Here is a 22,899-nt window from a genome sequence, read left to right as displayed (position 1 = left end):
TTGATCTCGTTTTCTCTCAAATAGCCCTTGACCAATCACAGTCTCTTGAGGGGCGAAATGGTCCGGGACTACTGTACACGTTGGCCAGCTAGAGCACCACCACACAGATAATCAATGTTATTTATAACTGCACAAGTGTGAGACCGGGGCTGCATTCCTGGCTGTCGCGCAACCCCTCTCGCGGCTATTTCTCAGATATTTGTTGTCTTCTTAAAACGTTTTTGAAATTGCAAAGTACTATTTTCCTCCTAGTGACAATATAAATTGTGATGAGAAATTCTTGTTTGTATCGAAATATATTTATTGTTCATCTTGAACATTGAAAAAAATAATGCATTATTCAGTCCATGATGGAGATTATGTTTTGGTCAATAATCATTTGGGTCATTTACATAGGCTTACCACATTTAATTTCTACACTAATGCATAAACAGATAAGGAGAATATAATAAAATATATCTTTATTGTCCACTGGTTAGAAGAGGAATTTGTCTTCTGCCTTTCTCAACACCCACAGACACACACACACTAGGAGAGGCAGAGGGTCAGCAGCAGGGCAGCACCCCTGGATGGAGAGCAAATGTTGGGTGTAGAGTGCCTTGCTTAAGGGAACAATGACAGGTGATCTTACATGGGATCAGAGAGCAGCACCCTTCCAGCTGCCAGTTCAGTTCCATTTTTGTGTTGCCTGGCCCGGGGCTTAAAACCGTGAACCTTCCAGCTGCTGGTCTGCCTCTCTAACCTCTGGATTACTGCATATCATTCAGGTTTGTCCTATCTTGAGTTTTGATCCAGCAAATATTCCAATAGGCCTTTCAGACATTTCTATCTACAAATCATGAATTAAGAGTAAGATAAAGAACAATTGTTAAACATTTCATGTAGCCTACATAATAATTCACACATAGAAGTCCTTCCTGAAGGTGTAGGCCTACTGTAGGTTACACACTGTGTATTGTCTCAATAAAAGCCCTCATAACATCACCAAATACAATCCAAGGCTTCTGCATCCAACACATTGCATGTCCAGTGTATTCAGTGTGAATGTAAAGTCTGGGGTTATTGGGGTGATGAGGGGGGCCGGTATTGTCTTAGTGGTTGGGGTAGATTTGATCTCAGGGTGACTGTTCTGCTGTAACGGCACGGCCTGCGATCCAGTGACAACACACTTATGAGGCAGTTCCTTAATCAGGTACCCCCCTGAGTCTCTCCACAAAAGCATAAGTCCCCCAGACAGTCTCTGTCTGTGTAGCTTCCTTCAGACCCTATGTCCACCTATACCAGCCTCGGGAACTGTGGGCCCCATGGCCAGCTCAGCGAGAAGCCCCTGGCTCTGTGAGGGCAGATGGAACATGGGCAGCCCTTGAAACAGCTCTGGGAGACCCCTCTCACTGCTGGGGGGCTTGGCAGAATGGGCCTCAAAGTGCACCAGGAGGAAGCGCTCTCCGGCACAGCCCAGTTTGTGTTCTGCCTTGATGCAGCTCAGAGCGGCACTGAACACGTCTGCATACGGGGAGGACAAGCCCTGGAGAAGCCCATTATCCTCCCCCTCCACCTCCTCACCCCCCTCCTCCTTCTCCACTCCCTGGACTATATCCTTTCCCTGTTGGCCCTGCTGGTCCCACTGTCGGACCCAGTCCTCTGCCCTCTCCCAGGCTGCCTGTGTCAGTACCAGTATTGCCCGGATCCCTTGACTGTCCAGGTGCTGCAGCTGGGAGTGCAGCCATGGCAGGGGCCCCAGAGAGCACAGCTCAGCCCGACTCCACAGGTCCACAGAGACACTGAAGCCCTGGGCACACAGAGAGGAACCGAGCTCACACACCAGCTCTGACACAGAGCCATCCACGTCCGGCGGGCTCAGCAGCACTATGTGTCCCCTGTTGGCTACTACAGAGGGAGGGAGGGAGTGAGGGAGAGAGGGAAGGAAAGGAAGGAGGGATATAAGGAGGGAGGAAGGGAGGGACGGAAAGAAGAAAGGAAGTAGGGAGGGAGGCAAAGGGCATGGGGAGTTAGAAACATTCATTTTCCATTGTTTTGTCAATGATTATTGCTAGATGAATATGTATCTTCTTTATTTTCAGATTGTATATTTGGAGTATGAGAAACATGCTTACGTCGACCACACTCCTTCTGGTACCATTCCCATGCCCACCCTGTTGGAGAGACAGAAATGTGATGTGAAACACACTGACATGGTTCTGTAACACAGAGTCTCCTGTGTCATTTCAAGTAAGAGTTGTTTGACCTTTACAAAAGCCCTGGACCATTGTCCAACCCCAAAATTCCTTACTGTAGTAAACACCCACAAGTCAGCTATTGAGAGGAGAGGGAATCTGGGACACTGAGGAATACACGTAGTATAGGAAAGATCTTCATTCTCTTTCTTTAAATGTTTTGTATTTTTTCAATCTTGTCTCATCGCTGCAACTCCCCGACGGGCTCGTGAGGTGAAGGTCGAGTAATGCGTCCTCTGAAACATAACCCACTTAACCCGGAAGCCAGCCGCACTAATGTGTCAGAGGAAACACCATTCAACTGACGACTGAGGTCAGCCTGCACCAATGTGTCAGAAGAAACACAGTTCAACTGACGATCAAGGTCAGCCTGCAGGAACTACAAGGAGTCGCTAGAGCGTGATGAGCAAAGTAAAACCCCTGTGGTCAAACCCTCCCCTAACAATGCTGGGCCAATTGTGCACCATCCTATGGGACTCCCAATCACAGCTGGTTGTGATGCAGCCCGGGATCAAACCCTGGTCTGTAGTGACACCTCCAAGCACAGTGATGCAGTGCCTTAGACCGCTGTGCCACTCAGGGGGCACTCTTTCTCTACACGTTGATCTCCTTTAAAACTACTCCAATCTCTCTATTAAGACTGATTTGGTGGGAGGCAAAGAGCACATCTGTGGTGAGAAGAGCCTAGCACTCACTTCACCACAGTGTAACACAACACAAACCTAACACAAGTTTAACACTTTTGGACTCTTTTTGTCTCTACACACAGTGGCTTTGCATGTGTGTAGTTGGGGAGAAGGACCAGAGTGACTTACGTTTCAGTTTACCATGCAGGAAATATAGACAAATTGCTGCTAGGACAGCCAGCATCAGGGAGAGCAGGACCAACAGACTCCAGCGCCAGTGCCACCAACTGGCTGAGAAGGAGAAGTAAAAACATGATTATTTTCCAATCCTCCTAGAATTTCTTACCAGCTTCCCTCCTGTGAACATGTATTTTATTGAGCATACAAATAAATACTTTATTGATGATACAGATTTGAACATAACAGCCATCTTTTTAAACACCAAAAATCTGTGGCCAGGAAATCTAATTTGTATTAGTTTCAGTAGGATCCATATCAACTTTGATAATGATACCTCAGCCCTCTCCTAAAATACTCACAGTCAATGGGACAGAAGGGGCCAAGCTCACTGTTCTTCCCTTTAACCTGGAGGGATGGAGACCCCCACCCACCCGCCCACACACACACACACACACACACACACACACACACACACACACACTTAACATAAGATGAGCTTTCATCATGATACGACAGGATCTGGGGAAGTACTGGGGAACAACGAGAGTCAACCTGTAGAAGTATCTTACCATCACACAGAGATCAAGGCCAAGTACGACATCCTCAAACACACCGGGCATCAGCTAAAACATATAACAAATGTATCTATCATTCAATCAAAATATGTCTTATTCATATCTCACCAGACCACAACAAAGCCACAAGTAAAAAACAAAACAAACAATTGCTACATGACAGTAACGTTATATCCCAACAACGAAAAGGTCACTAAAGACGCACCAATAAAAAGCCAAAAAAATGATCAAAAGCATCAATCAAATGGTTGTATATATGTACCCAGTGTCCCCTGCTGTTTTCCCTCCAAATGTCATCTGACAGATGCTGCCTAAAGGCAAACAGCTCTGTGCACCTGTCCATGTCCAAGCCTGCCCCTTTCTGGCAGGGCCACACTTCTGCCTCCACCCTACAGGGGGCAGTCAGGTTCCAGGATAGCATGGCACCACCACTGTTCATTTGGCCCTGCACCACAGATACTGACACATTCTCCCATACATTCCTCTGCAGCAGCTCTGGTGGAGAGAGATAAAGGTATAATATACCATACTTTATAGGGGAGTTATAGATGCAATGGCAATCAACTTCATGGCCCACATTCATTACTGCCATAGTGTAACAAAGGTGTAACAAGAAGGATGCTGCATGGTTCTTCTCTTACCGGTGTGGTTTCTAAAGGGACAGCTAATGGATCGATGAGACCTCTCGTCTCCTTTATTCCACCACACCTGAAACACACACACACACACCGATTAACACACACCTGAAACACACACACAACAAATTAGCACACCTGAAACACACACCCCTATTAACACAACCTGATTAATACACACCTGAAACACAGACACGATTAACATACACCTGAAACACACACACTGATCACTAAAACACACACACCAAACAGAGAGCAACACAAAAGGGATAACTTTGTCACACACTGAGTTGGATGTGTCTAGTAACAGCACTACTGACAAAAGTACTGTAGGCCTAATCCAGCTTGAGCTTCTGAGTGGCGCGGTGGTCTACGGCACTACATCTCAGTGCAAGAGGTGTCACTACAGTCCTAGTTCAAATCCAGGCTGTATCACATCTGGCTGTGATTGGGAGTGCCATAACATGGTGCACAATTGGCCAATTGTCATCTGTGTTTGGCTGGGGTAGGCTGTCATTGTAAATAATAATTTGTTCTTAACTGACTTGCCTAGTTAAATAAAAAATAAGAGGATATAAAATCAGTACCTGGAAGCACATGCAGGGGGTGACAGAGTGCAGTGGAACTGTACTCTCCTTACAGGTCTGTAAGACAACAAGCAACATGCTATCACTGGGAAGGGTGAAAGTCTGAGAAAATTGTTGCATATTAACTGAGTTTAAATGAATGCCAAGTACATCACGGACCCTGCACACTCCGTTATCTTCATGTTGTAGGCACATTTCCAGTGGGTAGGGGCTGTCATCTGCCTTGTTGACTTGCAGCCTCACCTCATTACTTTCCTGATCAATCAGGGTGCTGAAACTAGGGACTGACAGACACACTGGCCAATTACAGAGCAGTAACTTTCTAACTGTCTCACTTCAAATAAACCAGAATCATTATGGAAAAACAGAACAATTGGCCATGGACAAACTATTCATTGGTTTGGATAGTCCCCTACAGATGATTTATTTATGCTCAACTGACTATCAGCAAACTGTTCAACTACTTTAATTATGCACTAGCCCTAAACTAGTCTTAACTCTAACCCTAACTCTAGTCTTAACCATAACCCTAACCCTAACTCCTGACTCTAATCCTTGGCATAGCCCTAGACAAGAGGTTGCATTTCAACAGGGAGGCAATCGATAATCAAATTAACATAATACAAAAATCCCCATAAAAATCTGTCAGTTGAAGCTAGACATCTGTTTTTTGCATTTGATGCATCAGAATTCACCGCATCCTCCTATGTCCCACTTACGCATCTGCGGTGAAAGGTAACAGAGCTAAGGAGGTGTTTGTCAGACCATGAGACATCGCAAAAATCGGTCTTCTCACAAAATCGTCTGTAGCATCTGAACTATTATGACCCCTCTATGGAAAGATGAGACTCCCACGAACACGATGGTGTTCTCTGTTTTGCTCTACACCCCGAAAATTGTCTGAAGGGGACTGAAGGGGTCTGAAGTCAGTACAGCCGATCTGCCAACTTCTGTCTGTAGCGTCCGAACAGTGTGGGCTACACACTATTTTGACTCCACTATGCAAAGGTGAGACTCTCATGACCATGTCGTTTTTGTCACAAGACTCGTTTGAAGGTCCCCCAGTACCAAAAATATTGGCACCCTTGCACTTTTTTAACATAATGCACCACAATATAAAAATCACTAATTCAACCAGTTTGAATATAGAGAAAAGGACTCATGTTTTGTATTGTTGTGTGTACCGCAATGAACAAGAAAACTAGATCATTATCTGAGGAGGTCAGACACAAGATTGCAGCCAAGCATGGACAATCTCAAGGCTACAAGTCGATCTCCAGAGACCTTGATGTTCCTGTTTCCACCGTACGTAATGTTATTGATAGGTTTTAAGACCCATCCCACTGTAGCCAACCTGCCTGGACATGGCTGCAAGAGAAAACATTGAAGATTGCAGGGAAGGATTGTTCAAATGGTTAGGAAAGTACCACACAGACCTTCAAACACAAGCTGACCTTCAGACACAAGGTACACACCATCCGTTGCCAACTCAATGAAAGGGGTTATGAATATGGTAGGAGACCCAGGAGGACCCCACTGCTGAGAGAGAGACATAAGAAAGCCTGACTGCAATTTCCCAAACACACCTGAACATGTCAACATCCTTCTGGGAGAGTGTCCTGTGGACAGATGAGACCAAATTAGAGCTTTTTGGTAAAGCACACCATCTCTATGTTTACAGTAAACAAAATTAGGTCATAACAAAAAATAACACCTTCCATTAAGTCAAACATTGAGGAGGTTCAGAGATGTTTTGGGGCTTCTTTGCTGACTCTGGCACTGGGTGCCTTGAATGTGTGCATGTTATCATGAAATCTGGAGAATATCAAGGCATTCCTAGACTTACGGTGCTTGCTTCGCGTTCCTCGGAAACTATGCAGTATTTTGTTTTTTTAATGTATTATTTCTTACATTGTTACCACAGGAAATCTTACATTTTATTACATACAGCCGTGAGGAACTATTGGATATAAGAGCAACGTCAACTTACCAACATTACGACCAGAAATACAACTTTCCCAAGCGGATCCTCTGTTTGGTTCACCACCCAGGACAGTGGTTTGGATCCCAGCCGACGACCCCAAAAAACCGCGCTGCAGAAGGGGCTGAGGGAGCGGTCAGGCTCTGTAGACGGGCACATTGCGCACTGCTCCCGAGTATACTACTCGCCAATGTCCAGTCTCTAGACAACAAGGTAGATGAAATCCGAGCAAGGGTTGCCTTTCAGAGAGACATCAGAGATTGTAACGTTCTTTGTGGCACCGAAACATGGCTCACTCGGAATACGTTATCAGAGTTGGTATAGTCACCTAGTTTCTTCACGCATCACGCCGACAGAAACAAACATCTCTCTGGTAAGAAGAAGGTGTATGCCTTATGATTAATGAGACGTGGTGTGACCATAACAACATACAGGAACAAGTCCTTTTGTTCACCTGACCTAGAATTCCTTACAATCAAATACCGACCGCATTATCTACCAAGATTATTCTCTTCGATTATAATCACAGTCGTATATATCCCCCCCAAGCAGACAAATCGACAGCCCTGAAAGAACTTCATTGGACTCTATGTAAACTGGAAACCACATATTCTGAGGCTGAATTTATTGTAGCTAGGGATGTTAACAATGCTAATCTGAAAACAAGGCTCCCTAATTTTTGTCTGCATATAGAACGCGTGACCCGTGCTGGCAAAACCCTGGATCATTGTTAGTCTAACTTCCGTGACGCATACAAAGCCCTCCCCCGCCCACCTTTCGGAAAATCTGACCACGACTCAATTTTTTTTGCTCCCAGCCTATAGACAGAAACAAAAACAGGAAACGCCCGTGCTCAGGTCTGTATGACGCTGGTCCGACCAATTGGATTCCACGCTTCAAGATTGCTTCGATCACGTGGACTTGGATATGTTCCGCATAGTGTCGGACAACAAAATTGATGAATACGCTGATTCGGTGAGCGAATTTATTAGCAAGTACATCGGTGATGTTGTACCCACAGTGACTATTAAAACCTTCCCCAACCAGAAACTGTGGATTGATGGCAGCATTCGAGCAAACTGTAAGCGCGAACCATTGCTTTTAATCAAGGTGACCGGAAACATGACCGAAAACAAACAGTGTAGCTACGCCCTGCACAAGGCGATCAAACAAGCTAAACGTCAGTATAGAGACAAAGTCGCAGTTCTACGGCTCAGACACGAGAGGTATGTGGCAGGGTCTACAGTCAATCACGGACTACAAAAAGAAAACCAGCTCCGTCGCAGACCACGATGTCTTGTTCCCAGACAAACTAAACAACTTCTTTGCTCGCTTTGAGGTCAATACAGTGCCACCGACACGGCTCGCTACCAAAACCTGCTGGCTCTCCTTCACTGCAGCCAACGTGAGAAAAACATTTAAGAATGTTAACACCCGCAAGACTGCCGGCCCAGACGGCATCCCTAGCCGCGTCCTCAGAGCATGTGCAGACCAGCTGGCCGGTGTGTTTACGGACATATTCAATCAATCCTTATCCCAGTCTGCTGTTCCCACATGCTTCAAGAGGGCCACCATTGTTCCTGTTCCCAAGAAAGCTAAGGTAACTGAGCTAAACGACTATCGCAACGTAGCACTCACTTCCGTCATCATGAAGTGCTTTGAGAGACTAGTCAAGGACCATATCACCTCCACCCTACCTGACACCTTAAACCCACTCCAATTTGCTTACCGCCCCAATGGGTCCACAGACGACACAATTGCGATCACACTGCACACTGCCCTAACCCATCTGGACAAGAGGAATACCTATGTAAGAATGCTGTTCATCAACTTCAGCTCAGCATTTAACATTACAGCACCCTCCAAACTCGTCATTAACCATGAGACCCTGGGTCTCGACCCTGCCCTGTGCAACTGGGTCCTGGACTTCCTGACGGGCCTCCCCCAGGTGGTGAGGGTAGAAAAGAACATCTCCACCCCGATGATCCTCAACACTGAGGCCCCACAAGGGTGCGTTCTCAGTCCTCTCCTGTACTCTCTGTTCACCCATGACTGCGTGGCCATGCACGCCTCCAACTCAATCATCAAGTTTGCAGACAGTGGTAGGCTTGATTACCAACAACGACGAGACGGCCAACAGGGAGGAGGTGAGGGCCCTCGAAGTGTGGTGTCAGGAAAATAACCTCACACTCAATGTCAACATAACAAAGGAGATGATCGTGGACTTTAGGAAACAGCAGAGGGAGCAGACCCCTATCCACATCGATGGCAGAGTAGTGGAGAAGTTGGAAAGTTTTAAGTTCCTCTGCGTATACATCACAGACAAACTCAAATGGTACACCCACACAGACAGTGTGGTGAAGAAGGTGCAGCAGCGCATCTTCAACCTCAGAAGGCTGAAAAAATTTGGCTTGTCACCAAAAACACTCACAAACTTTTACAGATGCACAATCGAGAGCATTCTGTCGGCCTGTATCACCGACTGGTACGGCAACTGCTTTGCCTGCAACCGTAAGGCTCTCCAGAGAGTAGTGAGGTCTGCACAACGCATCACCGGGGGCAAACTACTTGCCCTCCATGAAACCTACACCACCCGATGTCACAGGAAGGCCAAAAAGATCATCAAGGACAACAACCACCCGAGCCACTGCCTGTTCACCCCGTTATCATCCAGAAGGTGAGGTCAGTACAGCTGCTTCCAACATACTGACTCAAATCTCTAGCCCCTTCAATAATTACAAATCGGATGTGATAAATGTATCACTAGCCACTTTAAACAATGCCACTATATATAATGTTTAGTACCCTACATTACTCATCTCATATATATACAATCTTTACTAATGCCATATATATACTGTACTCTAATCCATCTACTACATCTTGCCTATGCCGTTCGGCCATCGCTCATCCATATATATATATATATATATCCTGATCTTTCTTATATCTCTCAGATATAGAACACACACTTCAGAAAAAACTTCCTTTTGAATATTGGGGGGGGACTGCTATCTGTTGTTCCATGTAATGAATCTGTTCATTAATCCATTTGTAAGGGCTAGTAGCAGGAAGGTCAAAAATAATTTTTCATCAAATTATTTTGTAATATATAAAACAAATTATACCTCAAGGGTTCTCACAAATCTAAATCAAATAGCTAAATGATCCTTGGTATGACCTTCTTAAAACAATTTAGCTTCTTAGAACCCCCCTCCCCGGCTTAGGCAGGGCTTAGACTCTTATGGGTTAATCATCTATAGAGGACGGTCCATTAATTAAACCAAAGTAAGACCAAAATTAAAGTCCTGCACACAGGACACAGGAGATGTAATAACCAAAGAATTAGAATGAGTTGAATAGAAATGGAACCCGATTGAATGCTGTACAGTGCTTTCTGTTTTTACTTCTTGCTTTACTCCTATGGTTACACTCCTGAATAGAGATACCCATTCTAGTAATTCTATTTATATGGTATTAACAACATAGGAACCATAGAAACAAACAAATGTAGAACATAGAGCATGTAACTCACTGTCACACTCTTCTACAACCCCCTGTGCAGCAGATGAGCACACTAAGGGCAGATAGGACAAATAATTATCAGATCTCAAAATTTCAGAGGATCAATTACTAACAAATATGTATTGAGAGTCAAAGAAATGACATAAAATGTTAGATTACTATGGGAAATGCAATACCTTCATCCACTGAGGGAAGTACCACTTTCGAGTGGTGGGAACAAACATACACAGTCACCTGACTGTTGAAGGACACTGCATTATCTTTAAGCAGCAGTGACAGCCATGCCTGCTGGGTATAGATGAACATAGAAATTAATCACAAACACGCACACATGCACCCACGCATGGACACACACAGACGCACACACACACGCACGCACACACACACACACACACACACACACACACACACACACACACACACACACACACACACACACACACACACACACACACACACACACATGGAATGTACCTTGGATGTAGCTTGCCCATCCAGAGCAGCAGGGATCACTGTGAACTCCAGAATCTTGCAAATGTCCATTCCTAGTTCTGGTACGTTGTAACATACATTCACATATGATGCTGAAACACAGAGAACCCAGTAGGCTGCAGGAGTGAGGATAGCATGACTTACTGACACAAAATGAGAGTATTTTAAATAAACCATGCGTTACAAGCTAATACGGGTGCATCCTACCAAACTGTTGTCTTTTTCAATTTTAACAGCAGCATAAAAAATGGGGCTTTGAGTGTTCACACACCTGTCTGGTGGTTTCTGGGCTGGATGTCAAGGTGAATGTGTAGGCAGGGTCTGCATGCCATGCCCTGTCTGCAGCACAGCACCGGCTGCACCTCCAGATCGACAGGACACTCTTGGATCAGAACCACAGCACTTGCCTTCACTGTGCAGTTAGAGATACCCTGATGAGAGACAAGGTAAACAGTCACTACACAACTACTGTTGTTGTATGCAAGTATTATACTCTATTCATCCATACATACACAGTAACTATACACCTACCGATAGGTACCCTACTGTGTTCAACCCAGTGACGTGCAGTCAGGGTAGGCAAGTTAGCCAGTGCCTACCCTGTGATAATCGAATCAAAATAGCTGTTATGAAAATCCAAATTAAAAATATAGTAAAAAATATATGTTCACAACAACAAACAAATATCTAATGTTTTCTCTCAATGATTCTGGTGGTTTGTACGTTGAAAATACCAACATTTGCTAAAACTGCATAAGAAACACTCAGGAGAGGTGCCAGGTTATGCATCACTGATTGCTGGATGCAGTGCCTACCTTCCCATTCATTGAAACGCATTCAAATCACATTCCTGACTCTTTTCACTGTTGATGGAAAGAGCAAGCACTGTATATTACCAATGGTGCTAGCTACATTCATTTCATTGAGCAAATTTCATAGTTTGTACATGCGTATTGCCTTAAAAATGTTTTTGTATTTCAGAGAGTCACCTCTTCCCCTTTGAGGATATACAGTGCAGCATAGCTAGCATACACATTAACCTGACAAAATTGATATCATCCAGAAGGATAGATTAATGGATTTAATTTACAAGTGAAGGTAGGCCTTAAAGCATTTTCCTTTGCAATTAGCAGGTCATTGTTGAACGAACATGAGAATAACTGTTTTTTTTTTACAAATGTGTGAAACATGTGTAACTTGCTCCATCATTATCAGTCGCATGGACCACAACATACATTTAAGCTATATATACTGTTGAAAAGAGAAGATTTTAAGCTTCATAACAATATCAAACATGTGTATCAACTGTCAAAAGTCTGATTAGCTGTTAAGAGAAAATCATCCCAGAAATGTGCTGTAATATTTCAGTACAGGCTTCCTTCCTTTCATTCTGTCAATTAAATGAGTATTGTGGAGTAACTACAATGTTGTTGATCCATCCTTAGTTTTCTCCTATCACAGCCATTAAACTCTGTAACTATTTTAAAGTCACCATTGGCCTCATGGTGAAATGCCTGAGCGGTTTCCTTCCTCTCCAGAAACTAAGTTAGGAAGGACGCCTGTATCTTTGTAGTGACAGGGTTTATTGATAATAAGTGTAATTAATAACTTCACCATGCTCCAACATAATACAGGTAGAATCAGGAATTCCTCAAGGCAGCTGTCTAGGCCCCTTACTTTTTTCAATCTTTACTAATGCCATGGCACTGGCTGTCTATGTATGTGGATGAATCAACACTATACACGTCAGCTGCTACAGTGAGTGAATACATTGCAACACTTAACAAAGAGCTGCAGTTACTTTCAGAATAGGTGGCAAGGTATAAGTTAGTCCTACATATTTCAAAAACTAAAAGCATTGTATTTGGTACAAGTCAATCACTAAACCCTAAACCTCAACTAAATATTGCAATGAATAATGTGGAAATTGAACAAGTTGAAGTGACTAAACTGCTTGGAGTAACCTTGGACAAATAACCTTAACTGTCATGGTCAAAAAATGTTGATACAACAGTAGCTAAAATGGGGAAAAGTCTGTCCATAATAAAGCACTTCTCTGCCTTCTTAACAACATTAACAACAAGGCAGGTCCCACAGGCCCTTGTTTTGTCGCACCTGGACTACTGTTCAGTCGTGTGGTCAGGTGCCACAAAGAGGGACCTCAGAAAATGACAACTGACCAATTTTGGTCATTTTTCCGCTGTCCCGGTAAATTCCACCAGATGGAAAATGGAATCTTATTGCAAATGTACAAAACATCACCAATCACGACATGGCCATTTCTCCTAAACGGAAAAGACTTCGAAGACAAAACTCGGTGAGCATAGGTTTGGACTAATGGGCTGTTAGCCCAGAAACAAGATGGCATTGATTTTTCTTGGATTAAAGGTCAAAAATGAAAATAGAGCGCTAATTTGACGGCTTCACGTCAAAGAACATGAACCTATGGTGCCGGGAAAAAAATAACCAGCCATTTATCTATCGTAATTTAAGAGAAATCGTACAATGTACAATTGGTGAAGTTCAAAGAAATGTGTGTTTTAAAAAAAAGTTACGGATCCAGTTGCGGCGTGTTCAGACGAATCCGTTAAGGCAGGGTTCGGAGCTCTGCGAGATTTCTGTGAATTTTTGTGGTTTTCTGAAATCACACACACTCATTCAACCCTCTGTAAATCAGTCAGTTCTTAACGTAAAAACCTAAAACTCAAAATTCTGTAAGAGCCTCCCCCAAGGAGGATATGTATTCACTTTCAGCTTCCTGTGTCAACCGGAAGTGCCTTAAATTGGGTTTATAGGGGCTGATTTTAAAGGGTTAAAAATATCAGATCTTTCCAAAACTTCATATGTGTGATTAGGCAACCCTCATGAACTGTAAATCAATCATTTCTCCCAACAGATGTCAAAGAAAAACTCTCTCTCACACAACACACACACACACACACACACACACACACACACACACACACACACACACACACACACACACACACACACACACACACACACACAGCAAGGATGGAGTGACATGGTACGGGGCTTAAAGACACACAGAGCCTGTAATGGAATTACCATAATCTACGGTCAATCAGGAAATCTCGTTGAACTCGGCACAGCCTAGAGATTATGGAATAATGAATAATGAATGAAGCCTGGCCCAAAATTTCAGGTGCTTTTGGGTGACAGCGGGAGAACCATTAGGGTTAGAATTCGACCTCAGGAACGTTCCTGAGGTCCTCCCGATCCTCCCGAACCTTTAACAGTGAAAAGAAGGTGTTTACATCAAACAGTTTGCAATGACTTCTCTCCCCATAGGAATACATTGTCTGCTCCCCTAAATTCAACCTGAAGCCTATGTGGGTTATGAATGCCTTATGAATCTGTCTTCGATGACAATTCATCAAGCCACTATGAGGTCTACCTGTGTTGATTCTAAGCTTCCTGGAGCAACCGGAAGTGGTTAAATTCACCCTAAAGGTGTTTTGATGTACCAAACCTGCAGTTTGTGAAAATCATTGCATTCAAACCTTTGTAAATAAGTCAATTCTTAATGTAAAGACTTTAAACTCAGGATTCTGTAAAAGCCTACCCCAATGAGGATATGTGTTCACTTTCAGCTTCCTGTGCCAACCGAAGGTTTGTTAAATTGGGGTCATAGGGGCTGTTTCGAAGGGTTAAAAAAGTAGCATGTTTCCAAAACTTCAAATGTGTGATAAGGCAACCCTCATGAACTGTAGAACAGTCATTTCTCCCATAATATTTCCAAGAAAAACTCACACACACACACACCAAGGATGGAGTGACACAGTAGAGCCTGCAATAGTCACCTTCGTTCGAACTATCAAAGAACCGTCAGACCTAGAGCTCTGAAACTTTGAAAACCTGTTCTAGAGCTCAAGTTGATAGTGCACGGTGAGTTATGTGGCTCTGGAAGATTCTCAGACCAAGAAACAGCCTTGTACATTTGCAATAACTTCAATTAATTTTGACAATCACGAAAATGATGACATTTAGAAAAGTCCCAGAGTCGCAAGATTAGGTGCATTGAAACCGCCTTCGGCCCATAGAGACGGACCCTAATGTTTCTGTCCTATAGCTCATTCAAGGACCCCGTAGCAACGCCTGGAAAATGTGGATTTTCAGGACCAATTAAAGGTCGCTGCTCGGGCTCCAAATGACCTATTGAGCCGAAACTTGGGATTCGGGGTTGCCTCAGCTAGGCCTACACATAATGTCAGAACTGGACCCGCAGCTAGAACGTAACTACGTGTTTATTGTTTTTATTATTGTTTAAACAGAAGGCGCTGTGAATTTTGGGCCTGCTCTGAAATATCTGATAGTTGTCTTCTGAAAGAGTTGGAAAGAGTGGGTTTGTTGTCAGCTTGTATCGGTTTGGTGTCAGAATGATATCTAGTTGACTGATGGACGGTGACTTGCTGGCTGACTTTTGTCCATATGCAATATGTTTAAACAGTGATAGACCATCACCAAATGGACATTCTGAAATCAATACCAACGAGCGATGGAGAGGATCCAGAATCACTGCCCGGCCATCTCGAGTTCATTGGGCCAGTCAATTTTGCATTCCTGCAGTAGTTGTGAGCATGTCAAATTTGTGTTGGTAAATGCCCATTGAAACATATTGCAAATGGACAGCCTGGTGATTGGAATGGGTTACCAGAAGCACATTTTTTAAATGTTTTTTTTAATGCCTTTAGGAGGGTGCAAGGGGTCTACGGTTGGGTAGGGAGCACTCCCCCACCTGTGCCCATCCAATAGGGGGTGCCCCTGGTCATTTTGGATGTTTTTAAAAAATATATACAAATCAACAGAGTCCCATTTCTCCCTCATCATACATGACAAATAGACCATCTAGGTTGATTCATGGCTTAACATAGTGTTATATATCATTTGGGCAGTATAAATGCCATTTGGACATGGTTCACTGACTTTTGGGTTTGGAAACTGACTTCCTATGATGGTACATGGCAAATGGATACAACATCCTGATTTGGCACTTTCAATTCTTTCATATTGCATTTGGACATTTCTTATTGCATTTGGCAATGGTTCACGGACTTTTGACTTCCTATGAAATCATATTGCAAATGGACAAAACATCCTGATTTGGCACTTTCAATACTTTCATATTGCATTTGGACATTTCTTATTGCATTTGGCAATGGTTCACCGACTTTTGACTTATTGCAAATGGACAAAACATATGCCTTATGGACAACTAAAAAGAATATGACAATAAAATATGACTAAAGTATGTTCATATAGTTCTTATACATGTATAATTGACCCCAAAAAATCAAAAGAATTTTGAAAAATGGTCCAGAAAGCACTTTTTTAATTAACCTTTTGTGTGCAGGGGGCAGTATTTTCAATTTTGGCTAAAAACGTACCCATTTGAAACAGCCTATTTCTCAGCCCCAGAAACTGGAGTATGCATATACTTGTCATATTAGGATAGAAAACACTCTAAAGTTTCCAAAACTGTAAGAATATTGTCTGTGAGTATAACAGAACTGATATTACAGGCAAAAACCTGAGGAAAATCCAATCAGGAAGTGACTCTTATTTTGAAACCTCTCTGTTCCTATGCACGCCTTTCCTAAAGCATGAAGTCTTGAATCTTGCATTGTTTTATATATCAACTCATACACCCTGTATCTGTATGGCACAGTTGTTAACATCCTGGTCCTCAAATGAAACTGGTATACTTTCCTATTTATGCTATTTTTATTCCTCCGCCAGTTTTGATCCTTTATATTGGGCAGACAGACCAGTTCCCTACCTCCTCCCGCTGCCACCTGCCTCCTCCATTTTGGGGGTAATACTGTAATCAATTGGTTGTACTCTTGGATTGAGCAGACCTTCCCATACAACTCCATGAAAGACATAACTCTACCATTACAATTTACAATATAATTTAAGAACAAAATACCCTTTTCAAACATCTTTCTCATAAATACAGGTATTTTATCAACCAGCATATTTGAGTTCAGCGATAATATTTGTTGTAATATCTGTAAAAAGTATCATATTCAATTAATCGAAAATGAGACATGGCAATCTGCACAAAGGCAAAAAGGCCATTTTTAAACAATGGATGAGCTTTTCTTAGTAATCTGCTGGAGAACCATTTAGGGTTCAAGTAAAACTTTTGAATAAGTGAAGCTTTTAAAGAGAGTTTTAGTGCTTTTCTATTTAATAATCTCAACCCACCCAATTTATATTCATTATATAGATAGGCACGCTTTATTTTGTCTTGTTTAGCGTTCCAGATAAAGAAAAATATTTTTTGCTCATATGATTTGAAAAAATGTATCATCAGGAGTAGCCAGTGCCATAATAAGTAAGTGAATAAACTGAAATATGACTAAGGACTTAATCAGGGCAATTTTTCCATAAATAGACATATATTTACCTCTCCATGTTTTCTATTGAAATTCCTTTTAGAGAGCTCATTTATATATTTTGTGATATGAATACCAAGTATGTCTACTTCACCGTCAGCCCATTTTATAGGTAAACTGCAGGGCAATGTAAAAGTTGTATTTTTTAAAGATCCAATACGTAATATTGTACACTTATCATAATTAGGTTTTAGTCCAGAGAGTCCGGAAAAGTTATCTAGATCTTCAATGAGACATTGCAGGGATCTAGCTTGTGGACTTGATATAAAACTTGAGTCATCAGCATACATGGACAACTTTGTTTTTAAGCCTTGGATATCTAATCCTCTAATGTTGTGATTGGATCTGATTTTAATAGCTAGCATTTCGATGGCCATAACGAATAGATATTGTGACTGCAGACACCCTTGTTTAACTCCTCTCGACAAATGTAAACTCTCTGAGAAGTAGCCACTATTTACTATTTTACACCTAGGGTTGCTATACATTACTTTTACACATTTTATAAGAGAATCACCGAAATGTAAAAAATTCAGGCATTTATCAATAAAATCCAGTCTTTCTTTATCAAAGGCCTTTTCAAAATCCGCTATAAATACCAGGTCTGGCTTCTTAGATGTTTCATGATGTTCTATTATTTCTAGTAGTTGTCGTATATTATCTCCAATGTATCATCCATGTAAAAAACCTGTCTGATCAGGATGAACAATACCTGGTAAAACCTTTTTAATTCTGAGTGCTATGCATTTTGCTAGTATTTTTGCATCACTACATTGAAATGTAAGGTGCCTCCAGTTTTTTTAGATAGACTGGATCTTTATATTTGCCATCTGGGTCTTGCTTTAATAATAGTGAAATCAGACCTTCCTGCTGAGTACCTGACAGACTACCATTTCTATAGGAGTAGTTAAAACAAGCTAACAATGGAACAATCTAACAACTAAACAAAAGGGTTAGGGATAGAGGTTAGAGAATTAGATCAGTAACCGAAAGGTTGCTGGATCGAATCCCCGAGCTGACAAGGTAGAAATCTGTCATTCTGCCCCTGAACAAGGCAGTTAACCCACTGTTCCTAGGCCATCATTGTAAATAAGAATTTGTTCTTAACTGAATTGCCTAGTTAAATAAAGGTTAAAAAAAATAAAATTATGTAGTATATCAAAAAAGGCTTGATATACCTCTGGATCTTTCTGTACATTTGTTAAATTTCAAAAGTGTTTATTATTTGGAAAGAATTCAACATTTCTTTCTTCTGAGGCACACTTTCTCTGTTCCGTTCCCATCTCTGTCATTCCTGTCCCTCATTACTGTGTCAGACTCCTTAACTCTCTCCCTCCCTCCCTCTCTTTCTCTCACACACACCTTGATTATTGACCTCTCATTATTATGATCATTAGTTTATTACCTTTGAACAGGTGAAGTGTTCACTCTTATAGTCAAGCATCTCCAACTCCAAAGCTGAAGCGAAAATCTGGATCAAGAGAAGGATTGCAAGCGACCACCACAAAAACATTGCTTTCATAATTTTCCTCAAATTTGACACATTGAGGTTTGTACCACTTTGATCCTCACGCACTTGTTTTCTTCATCTGTGATTATCAACTGTTGTCAGATATGTCCACACACAACCCCATCAGCACGCCTCTGTGTTTCTGGCGACACATGGAAAACAAGTTGAGCAAGTTCTAAAATCAAGTTGAGCAAGTCCAATTTTCTGGCATTGAGCTTTGTTAGAAGTCTACACTGATGCCAACTTCCTGATGTCAGACACCAGCCTGTGTTGAAGAATTGAGGGGATTACCTGAGGGAAACAGAGAGAACAAAGTGCTGCCTGTAAACTAAGATTAGATAGATCTTTGTGACATGCCTTGCTCAATTTCAACTGGTACAGTAAACATTAATGACAGCCTAGCCATGATAGAATGAGAGAATAGCCCACAGTTGTGTCAAGTTGGCTGGATGTCCTTTGGGTGGTGGACCATCCTTGATACACACAGGAAACGTATGAGTGTGAAAAACCCAGCAGTGTTAGAGTTCTTTACACAAACCGGTGCACCTGGCACCTACTACCATACCCCATTCAAAGGCACCTCAATATTTTGTCTTGCCCATTCACCCTCTGAATGGCACACATATGTACATAATCCATATCTCAATTATCTCAAGGCTTAAAATGTTTCTTTAACATGTCGTCTCCCCTCATCTACACTGATTTTAGTGGATTTAACAAGTGACATCGATAAGGAATCATAGCTTTCACCTGGATTCACCTGGTCAGTTTATGTCATGAAAAGAGCAGGTTTTCTTAATGTTTGGTACACTCAGTGTCTATTGTATGTAGTATGTTATTCTAATCAACGGTTACATGAGCATACATGTGTAATACTTACAGCATAGATATTTTATCTTCACATCCATCTGCCAGAGTATATTACATTCCTTGATTGAAAAAGCTACAACTCTACGCAGTAAGGGAATACAGTGATTATGTATCCCGTGAAATCCAACAGTTTTGTTGTTAGTGTGCTCTGTCAATGCCAGGTAATGGTGATTGTCGCTCAACCATGGCATGATCCCTCCCCTCTGTGTCCTTGTCCAGCCCCGTGTCCTTCTCTAGCCCCCCCCGACAGCCACACTCTCTCTCACACACACACACAACACACATACTCCCGAGTTTGGTGCAGCGGTCGAAGGCATTGCATCTCAGTGCTAGAGGCGTCACTACAGACCCGTGTTTGATTCCAGGCTGTATCACAACAAGCCGTGATTGGAAGCCCCATAGGGTGGCACACAATTGGCCCAGCGTCGTCCGGGTTTGGCCGGAGTAGGCCGTCATTGTAAATAAGAATTTGTTCTTAACTGATTTGCCTAGTTAATTTTTTTTTTTAACATACACGTTACAGCCCATTTACAACCCTTAGTAATAGACAAGGCATCGCAGCAGTAATATCCAGCAGGAACCCTGCTTGTTTATTGTGGTAAAACTTTAACTAATGTACCCAGACGGATCAAAGTCTATATCCTTGGCTGTGTGTGTGTGTGTTATCAGTGAGGTACAAATCCAATGTAAATTCTGTCAAGCATGTGTCTGTCTGTTAATATACCGTACGCTTAGTCATGTCAAGACCCACAAAAGAGTCTACATGTCACGGCCGTCAAATGAAGAGCACAAAGGTGCAGCGTTGTGAGAGTACATATTCCTTTTTTTATTTGACCCCGACAAAAGCAATAAACAATCCAAAACAACTGTGAAGCTAAAGGTTATAGTGCCAACAAACAAAGACAACTACCCACAAGGCCAGGTGGGAAAAGGGCTGCTTAAGTATGGTTCCCAATCAGAGACAACGATAGACAGCTGTCCCTGATTGAGAACCATACCCGGCCAAAACAAAGAAATACAAAACAGAACATAGAATGCCCCCCCCTCATCACACCCTGACCTAACCAAATAGAGAAATAAAACATCTCTCTAAGGTCAGGGAGTGACACTACAATTAGATTGTAGATTTAGTGAAAATATCAGTGATTTTTTTATTTTACTAGGCAAGTCAGTTAAAGAAAAAATTATTTTTTTCAATAACAGCCTAGGAACAGTGGGTTAACTGCCTGTTCAGGGACAGAATGACAGATTTGTACCTTGTCAGCACGGGGGTTTGAACTTGCAACCACCTGCTTACTAGTCCAACGCTCTAACCACTAGGCTACCCTCCCACCCCATACTGTATGTAGTGGTTCAAGGCACAGTTTTCCTGTTCAGTTTGTTTCCTTCAGCAGGGTGTCCTGTAAACTGTATTAGTCACCTTACTTCAAGAGAACTATTACAGAAATGCATTCCTGGATTGCTTAATAGCTTTTCCCTGGTGGGGATGATACACACATGACTTCTAAGATCATACGATACACAGCTGATAAAATTATGGTTAGCTGTAAATAGAGAATGTTTAATGTCCATGCTATGAACATGGTGACCCACAACCTCCCAGACCCACCCAGTGCAAACAGCTACTGACCTCAGTGTAAACGGAAGTCAGAGAGTGAAAAATGTATGCAAATACAGGCACACAATAGGCTTGTGTGTGTGTGTGTGTGTGTGTGCTCGCATACAGTATGTGAGTGTGTGTGTGAGAGAGAGTGTGTATGTGTGTTGATGGTGCCAAGTATGTTTTGTTCTATATTGATCCTTCGCTTGAGTTTAGTCACAAAAACATTATTTATTGAAGAGTGTGGAATGCAACACAAAAGTTGTCATTGTTCAAAAAAGGATCCATTTATTCAACAATGAATATGTAACAGGAGAATTTAGCTGTGTTATTATGTGAACTCATTGGACTCTATAAAGAAACCTCCGGCTTTATTGTTTCTCTTCTTAATTCTAGAACAGAATTACTGTATGTATAGTGTTGATTAGTTGGTGATGGGAACAATTACATGGTCAGTTAGAGTTGTGTGACGGTAAAGTCAGCTAGCTCCCCCTGTAGGGCAGACTGAAGAGGCAGCAACCAGCATGCCACGGTGGGGGCAGAGCGAACGCTGAGATCCACAGCAGAGTCCCTACAAAAAAAACACACAAAAAAACACACAGACAAGGTTCTTAGCATATACAGTACACTCCAGTTTCCCTAACTATTCCCAAAGAACTATACAATTAAACATAATCATCAAAATATAAACTCAATAAATACACTAAAGACACATCATTGCTGAAGACACACATCCTCTGAACAGTCAAGATCACTATACATGCAGTTAGTTTCTGACAGACAGTTGATCTTACCTGGAGACTTCTACTTCTTTGTCCTGAATCTTCAGTTTCATTGTTGTTCCCTGGACCTCCTTATAGGCAACAGGTGGACGGGCTGTAATACACAGTAAAAATACTGTCACCATGAATCAAATGGACAGTATGAGCAGGTGGTCCTCTGTAGCTCTAATCAAATCAAATCAAATGTTATTGGTCACATACACATGGTTAGCAGATGTCAATGCGAGCGTAGCGAAATGCTTGTGCTTCTAGTTCTGACCATGCAGTAATATCTAACAAGTAATCTAACAATTTCACAACAACTACCTTATACACACACAAGTGTAAAGGAACGAATAAGAATATGTACATATACATATATGGATGAGCGATGGCAGAACGGCATAGGCAAGATGCAGTAGATGGTATAGAGTACAGTATATACTTATGAGATGAGTAATGTAGTGTGTGTAAACATTATATAAAGTGGCATTATTTAAAGTGACTAGTGATACATTTATTACATCCAAATTTCAATTATTAACCTCACTAGGGTACGTGGGACACTAGCGTCCCACCTGGCCAACTTCCATTGAAATTGCAGAGCACCAAATTCAAAAACAGAAACACTCACTATAAAAATTCATAAAGCATACAAGTGTAAAACATCAGTTTAAAGATTAACTTCTTGTTAATCCAACCACGGTGTCAGATTTCAAAAAGGCTTTAAGGCGAAAGCATACCATGCGATTATTTGAGAACAGTGCCCAGCAGACAAATCATTACAAACAGTAACCAGCCAAGTAGAGGAGTTACACAAGTCAGAAATAGAGATCAAATTAATCACTTACCTTTGATGATCTTCATATGGTTGCACTCACAAGACATTAATTTACTCAAT

The 22,899-nt window shown here is 42.0% G+C and overlaps 2 protein-coding genes across 7 annotated transcripts in view; both read right to left on the bottom strand.

Moving 5' to 3' along the window:
- Window positions 1–280: 280 nt before the first annotated feature.
- On the bottom strand, window positions 281–19,819 carry LOC112254916 (interleukin-17 receptor C). 6 transcript variants are annotated; one of them, XM_024427878.2, is made up of 17 exons: window positions 19,648–19,819; window positions 18,834–19,058; window positions 18,663–18,715; window positions 11,107–11,266; window positions 10,818–10,927; window positions 10,520–10,631; window positions 10,354–10,395; window positions 6,274–6,456; window positions 4,997–5,121; window positions 4,838–4,894; window positions 4,257–4,323; window positions 3,878–4,110; window positions 3,610–3,663; window positions 3,400–3,445; window positions 3,050–3,151; window positions 2,115–2,153; window positions 281–1,887 (listed from the first exon to the last, which is right to left on the bottom strand). In XM_024427878.2, the coding sequence occupies exons 2-17, from the start codon at window positions 18,844–18,846 to the stop codon at window positions 1,259–1,261; spliced, it is 2,025 nt and encodes a 674-aa protein (XP_024283646.1). In that variant the 5' UTR covers window positions 18,847–19,058; window positions 19,648–19,819; the 3' UTR covers window positions 281–1,258. The 6 variants fall into 6 exon arrangements, with proteins under 6 accessions (XP_024283646.1, XP_024283644.1, XP_024283645.1 ...); XM_024427876.2 differs by having other exon boundaries at window positions 18,663–19,058; XM_024427877.2 differs by having other exon boundaries at window positions 10,520–10,628; window positions 18,663–19,058.
- A 1,680-nt stretch (window positions 19,820–21,499) lies between these two features.
- The window catches only part of LOC112254915 (inter-alpha-trypsin inhibitor heavy chain H3), a 50,359-nt gene continuing 48,959 nt past the window's right edge, over window positions 21,500–22,899 (bottom strand). Inside the window, exons 14-15 of the mRNA XM_024427875.1 lie at window positions 22,032–22,113; window positions 21,500–21,808 (exon numbers count right to left, since the gene is read on the bottom strand). Coding sequence (XP_024283643.1) covers window positions 21,694–21,808; window positions 22,032–22,113 — 197 coding nt within the window. The 3' untranslated portion in view covers window positions 21,500–21,693. The remainder of the gene's footprint in view (window positions 21,809–22,031; window positions 22,114–22,899) is intronic.

Source organism: Oncorhynchus tshawytscha, linkage group LG07, assembly GCF_018296145.1.
Source record: "Oncorhynchus tshawytscha isolate Ot180627B linkage group LG07, Otsh_v2.0, whole genome shotgun sequence".
In the NCBI taxonomy this organism is placed as follows: domain Eukaryota; kingdom Metazoa; phylum Chordata; class Actinopteri; order Salmoniformes; family Salmonidae; genus Oncorhynchus; species Oncorhynchus tshawytscha.
Note: the sequence above shows the minus strand (reverse complement) of the source record. Positions and strands in the feature narration are given on the sequence as shown.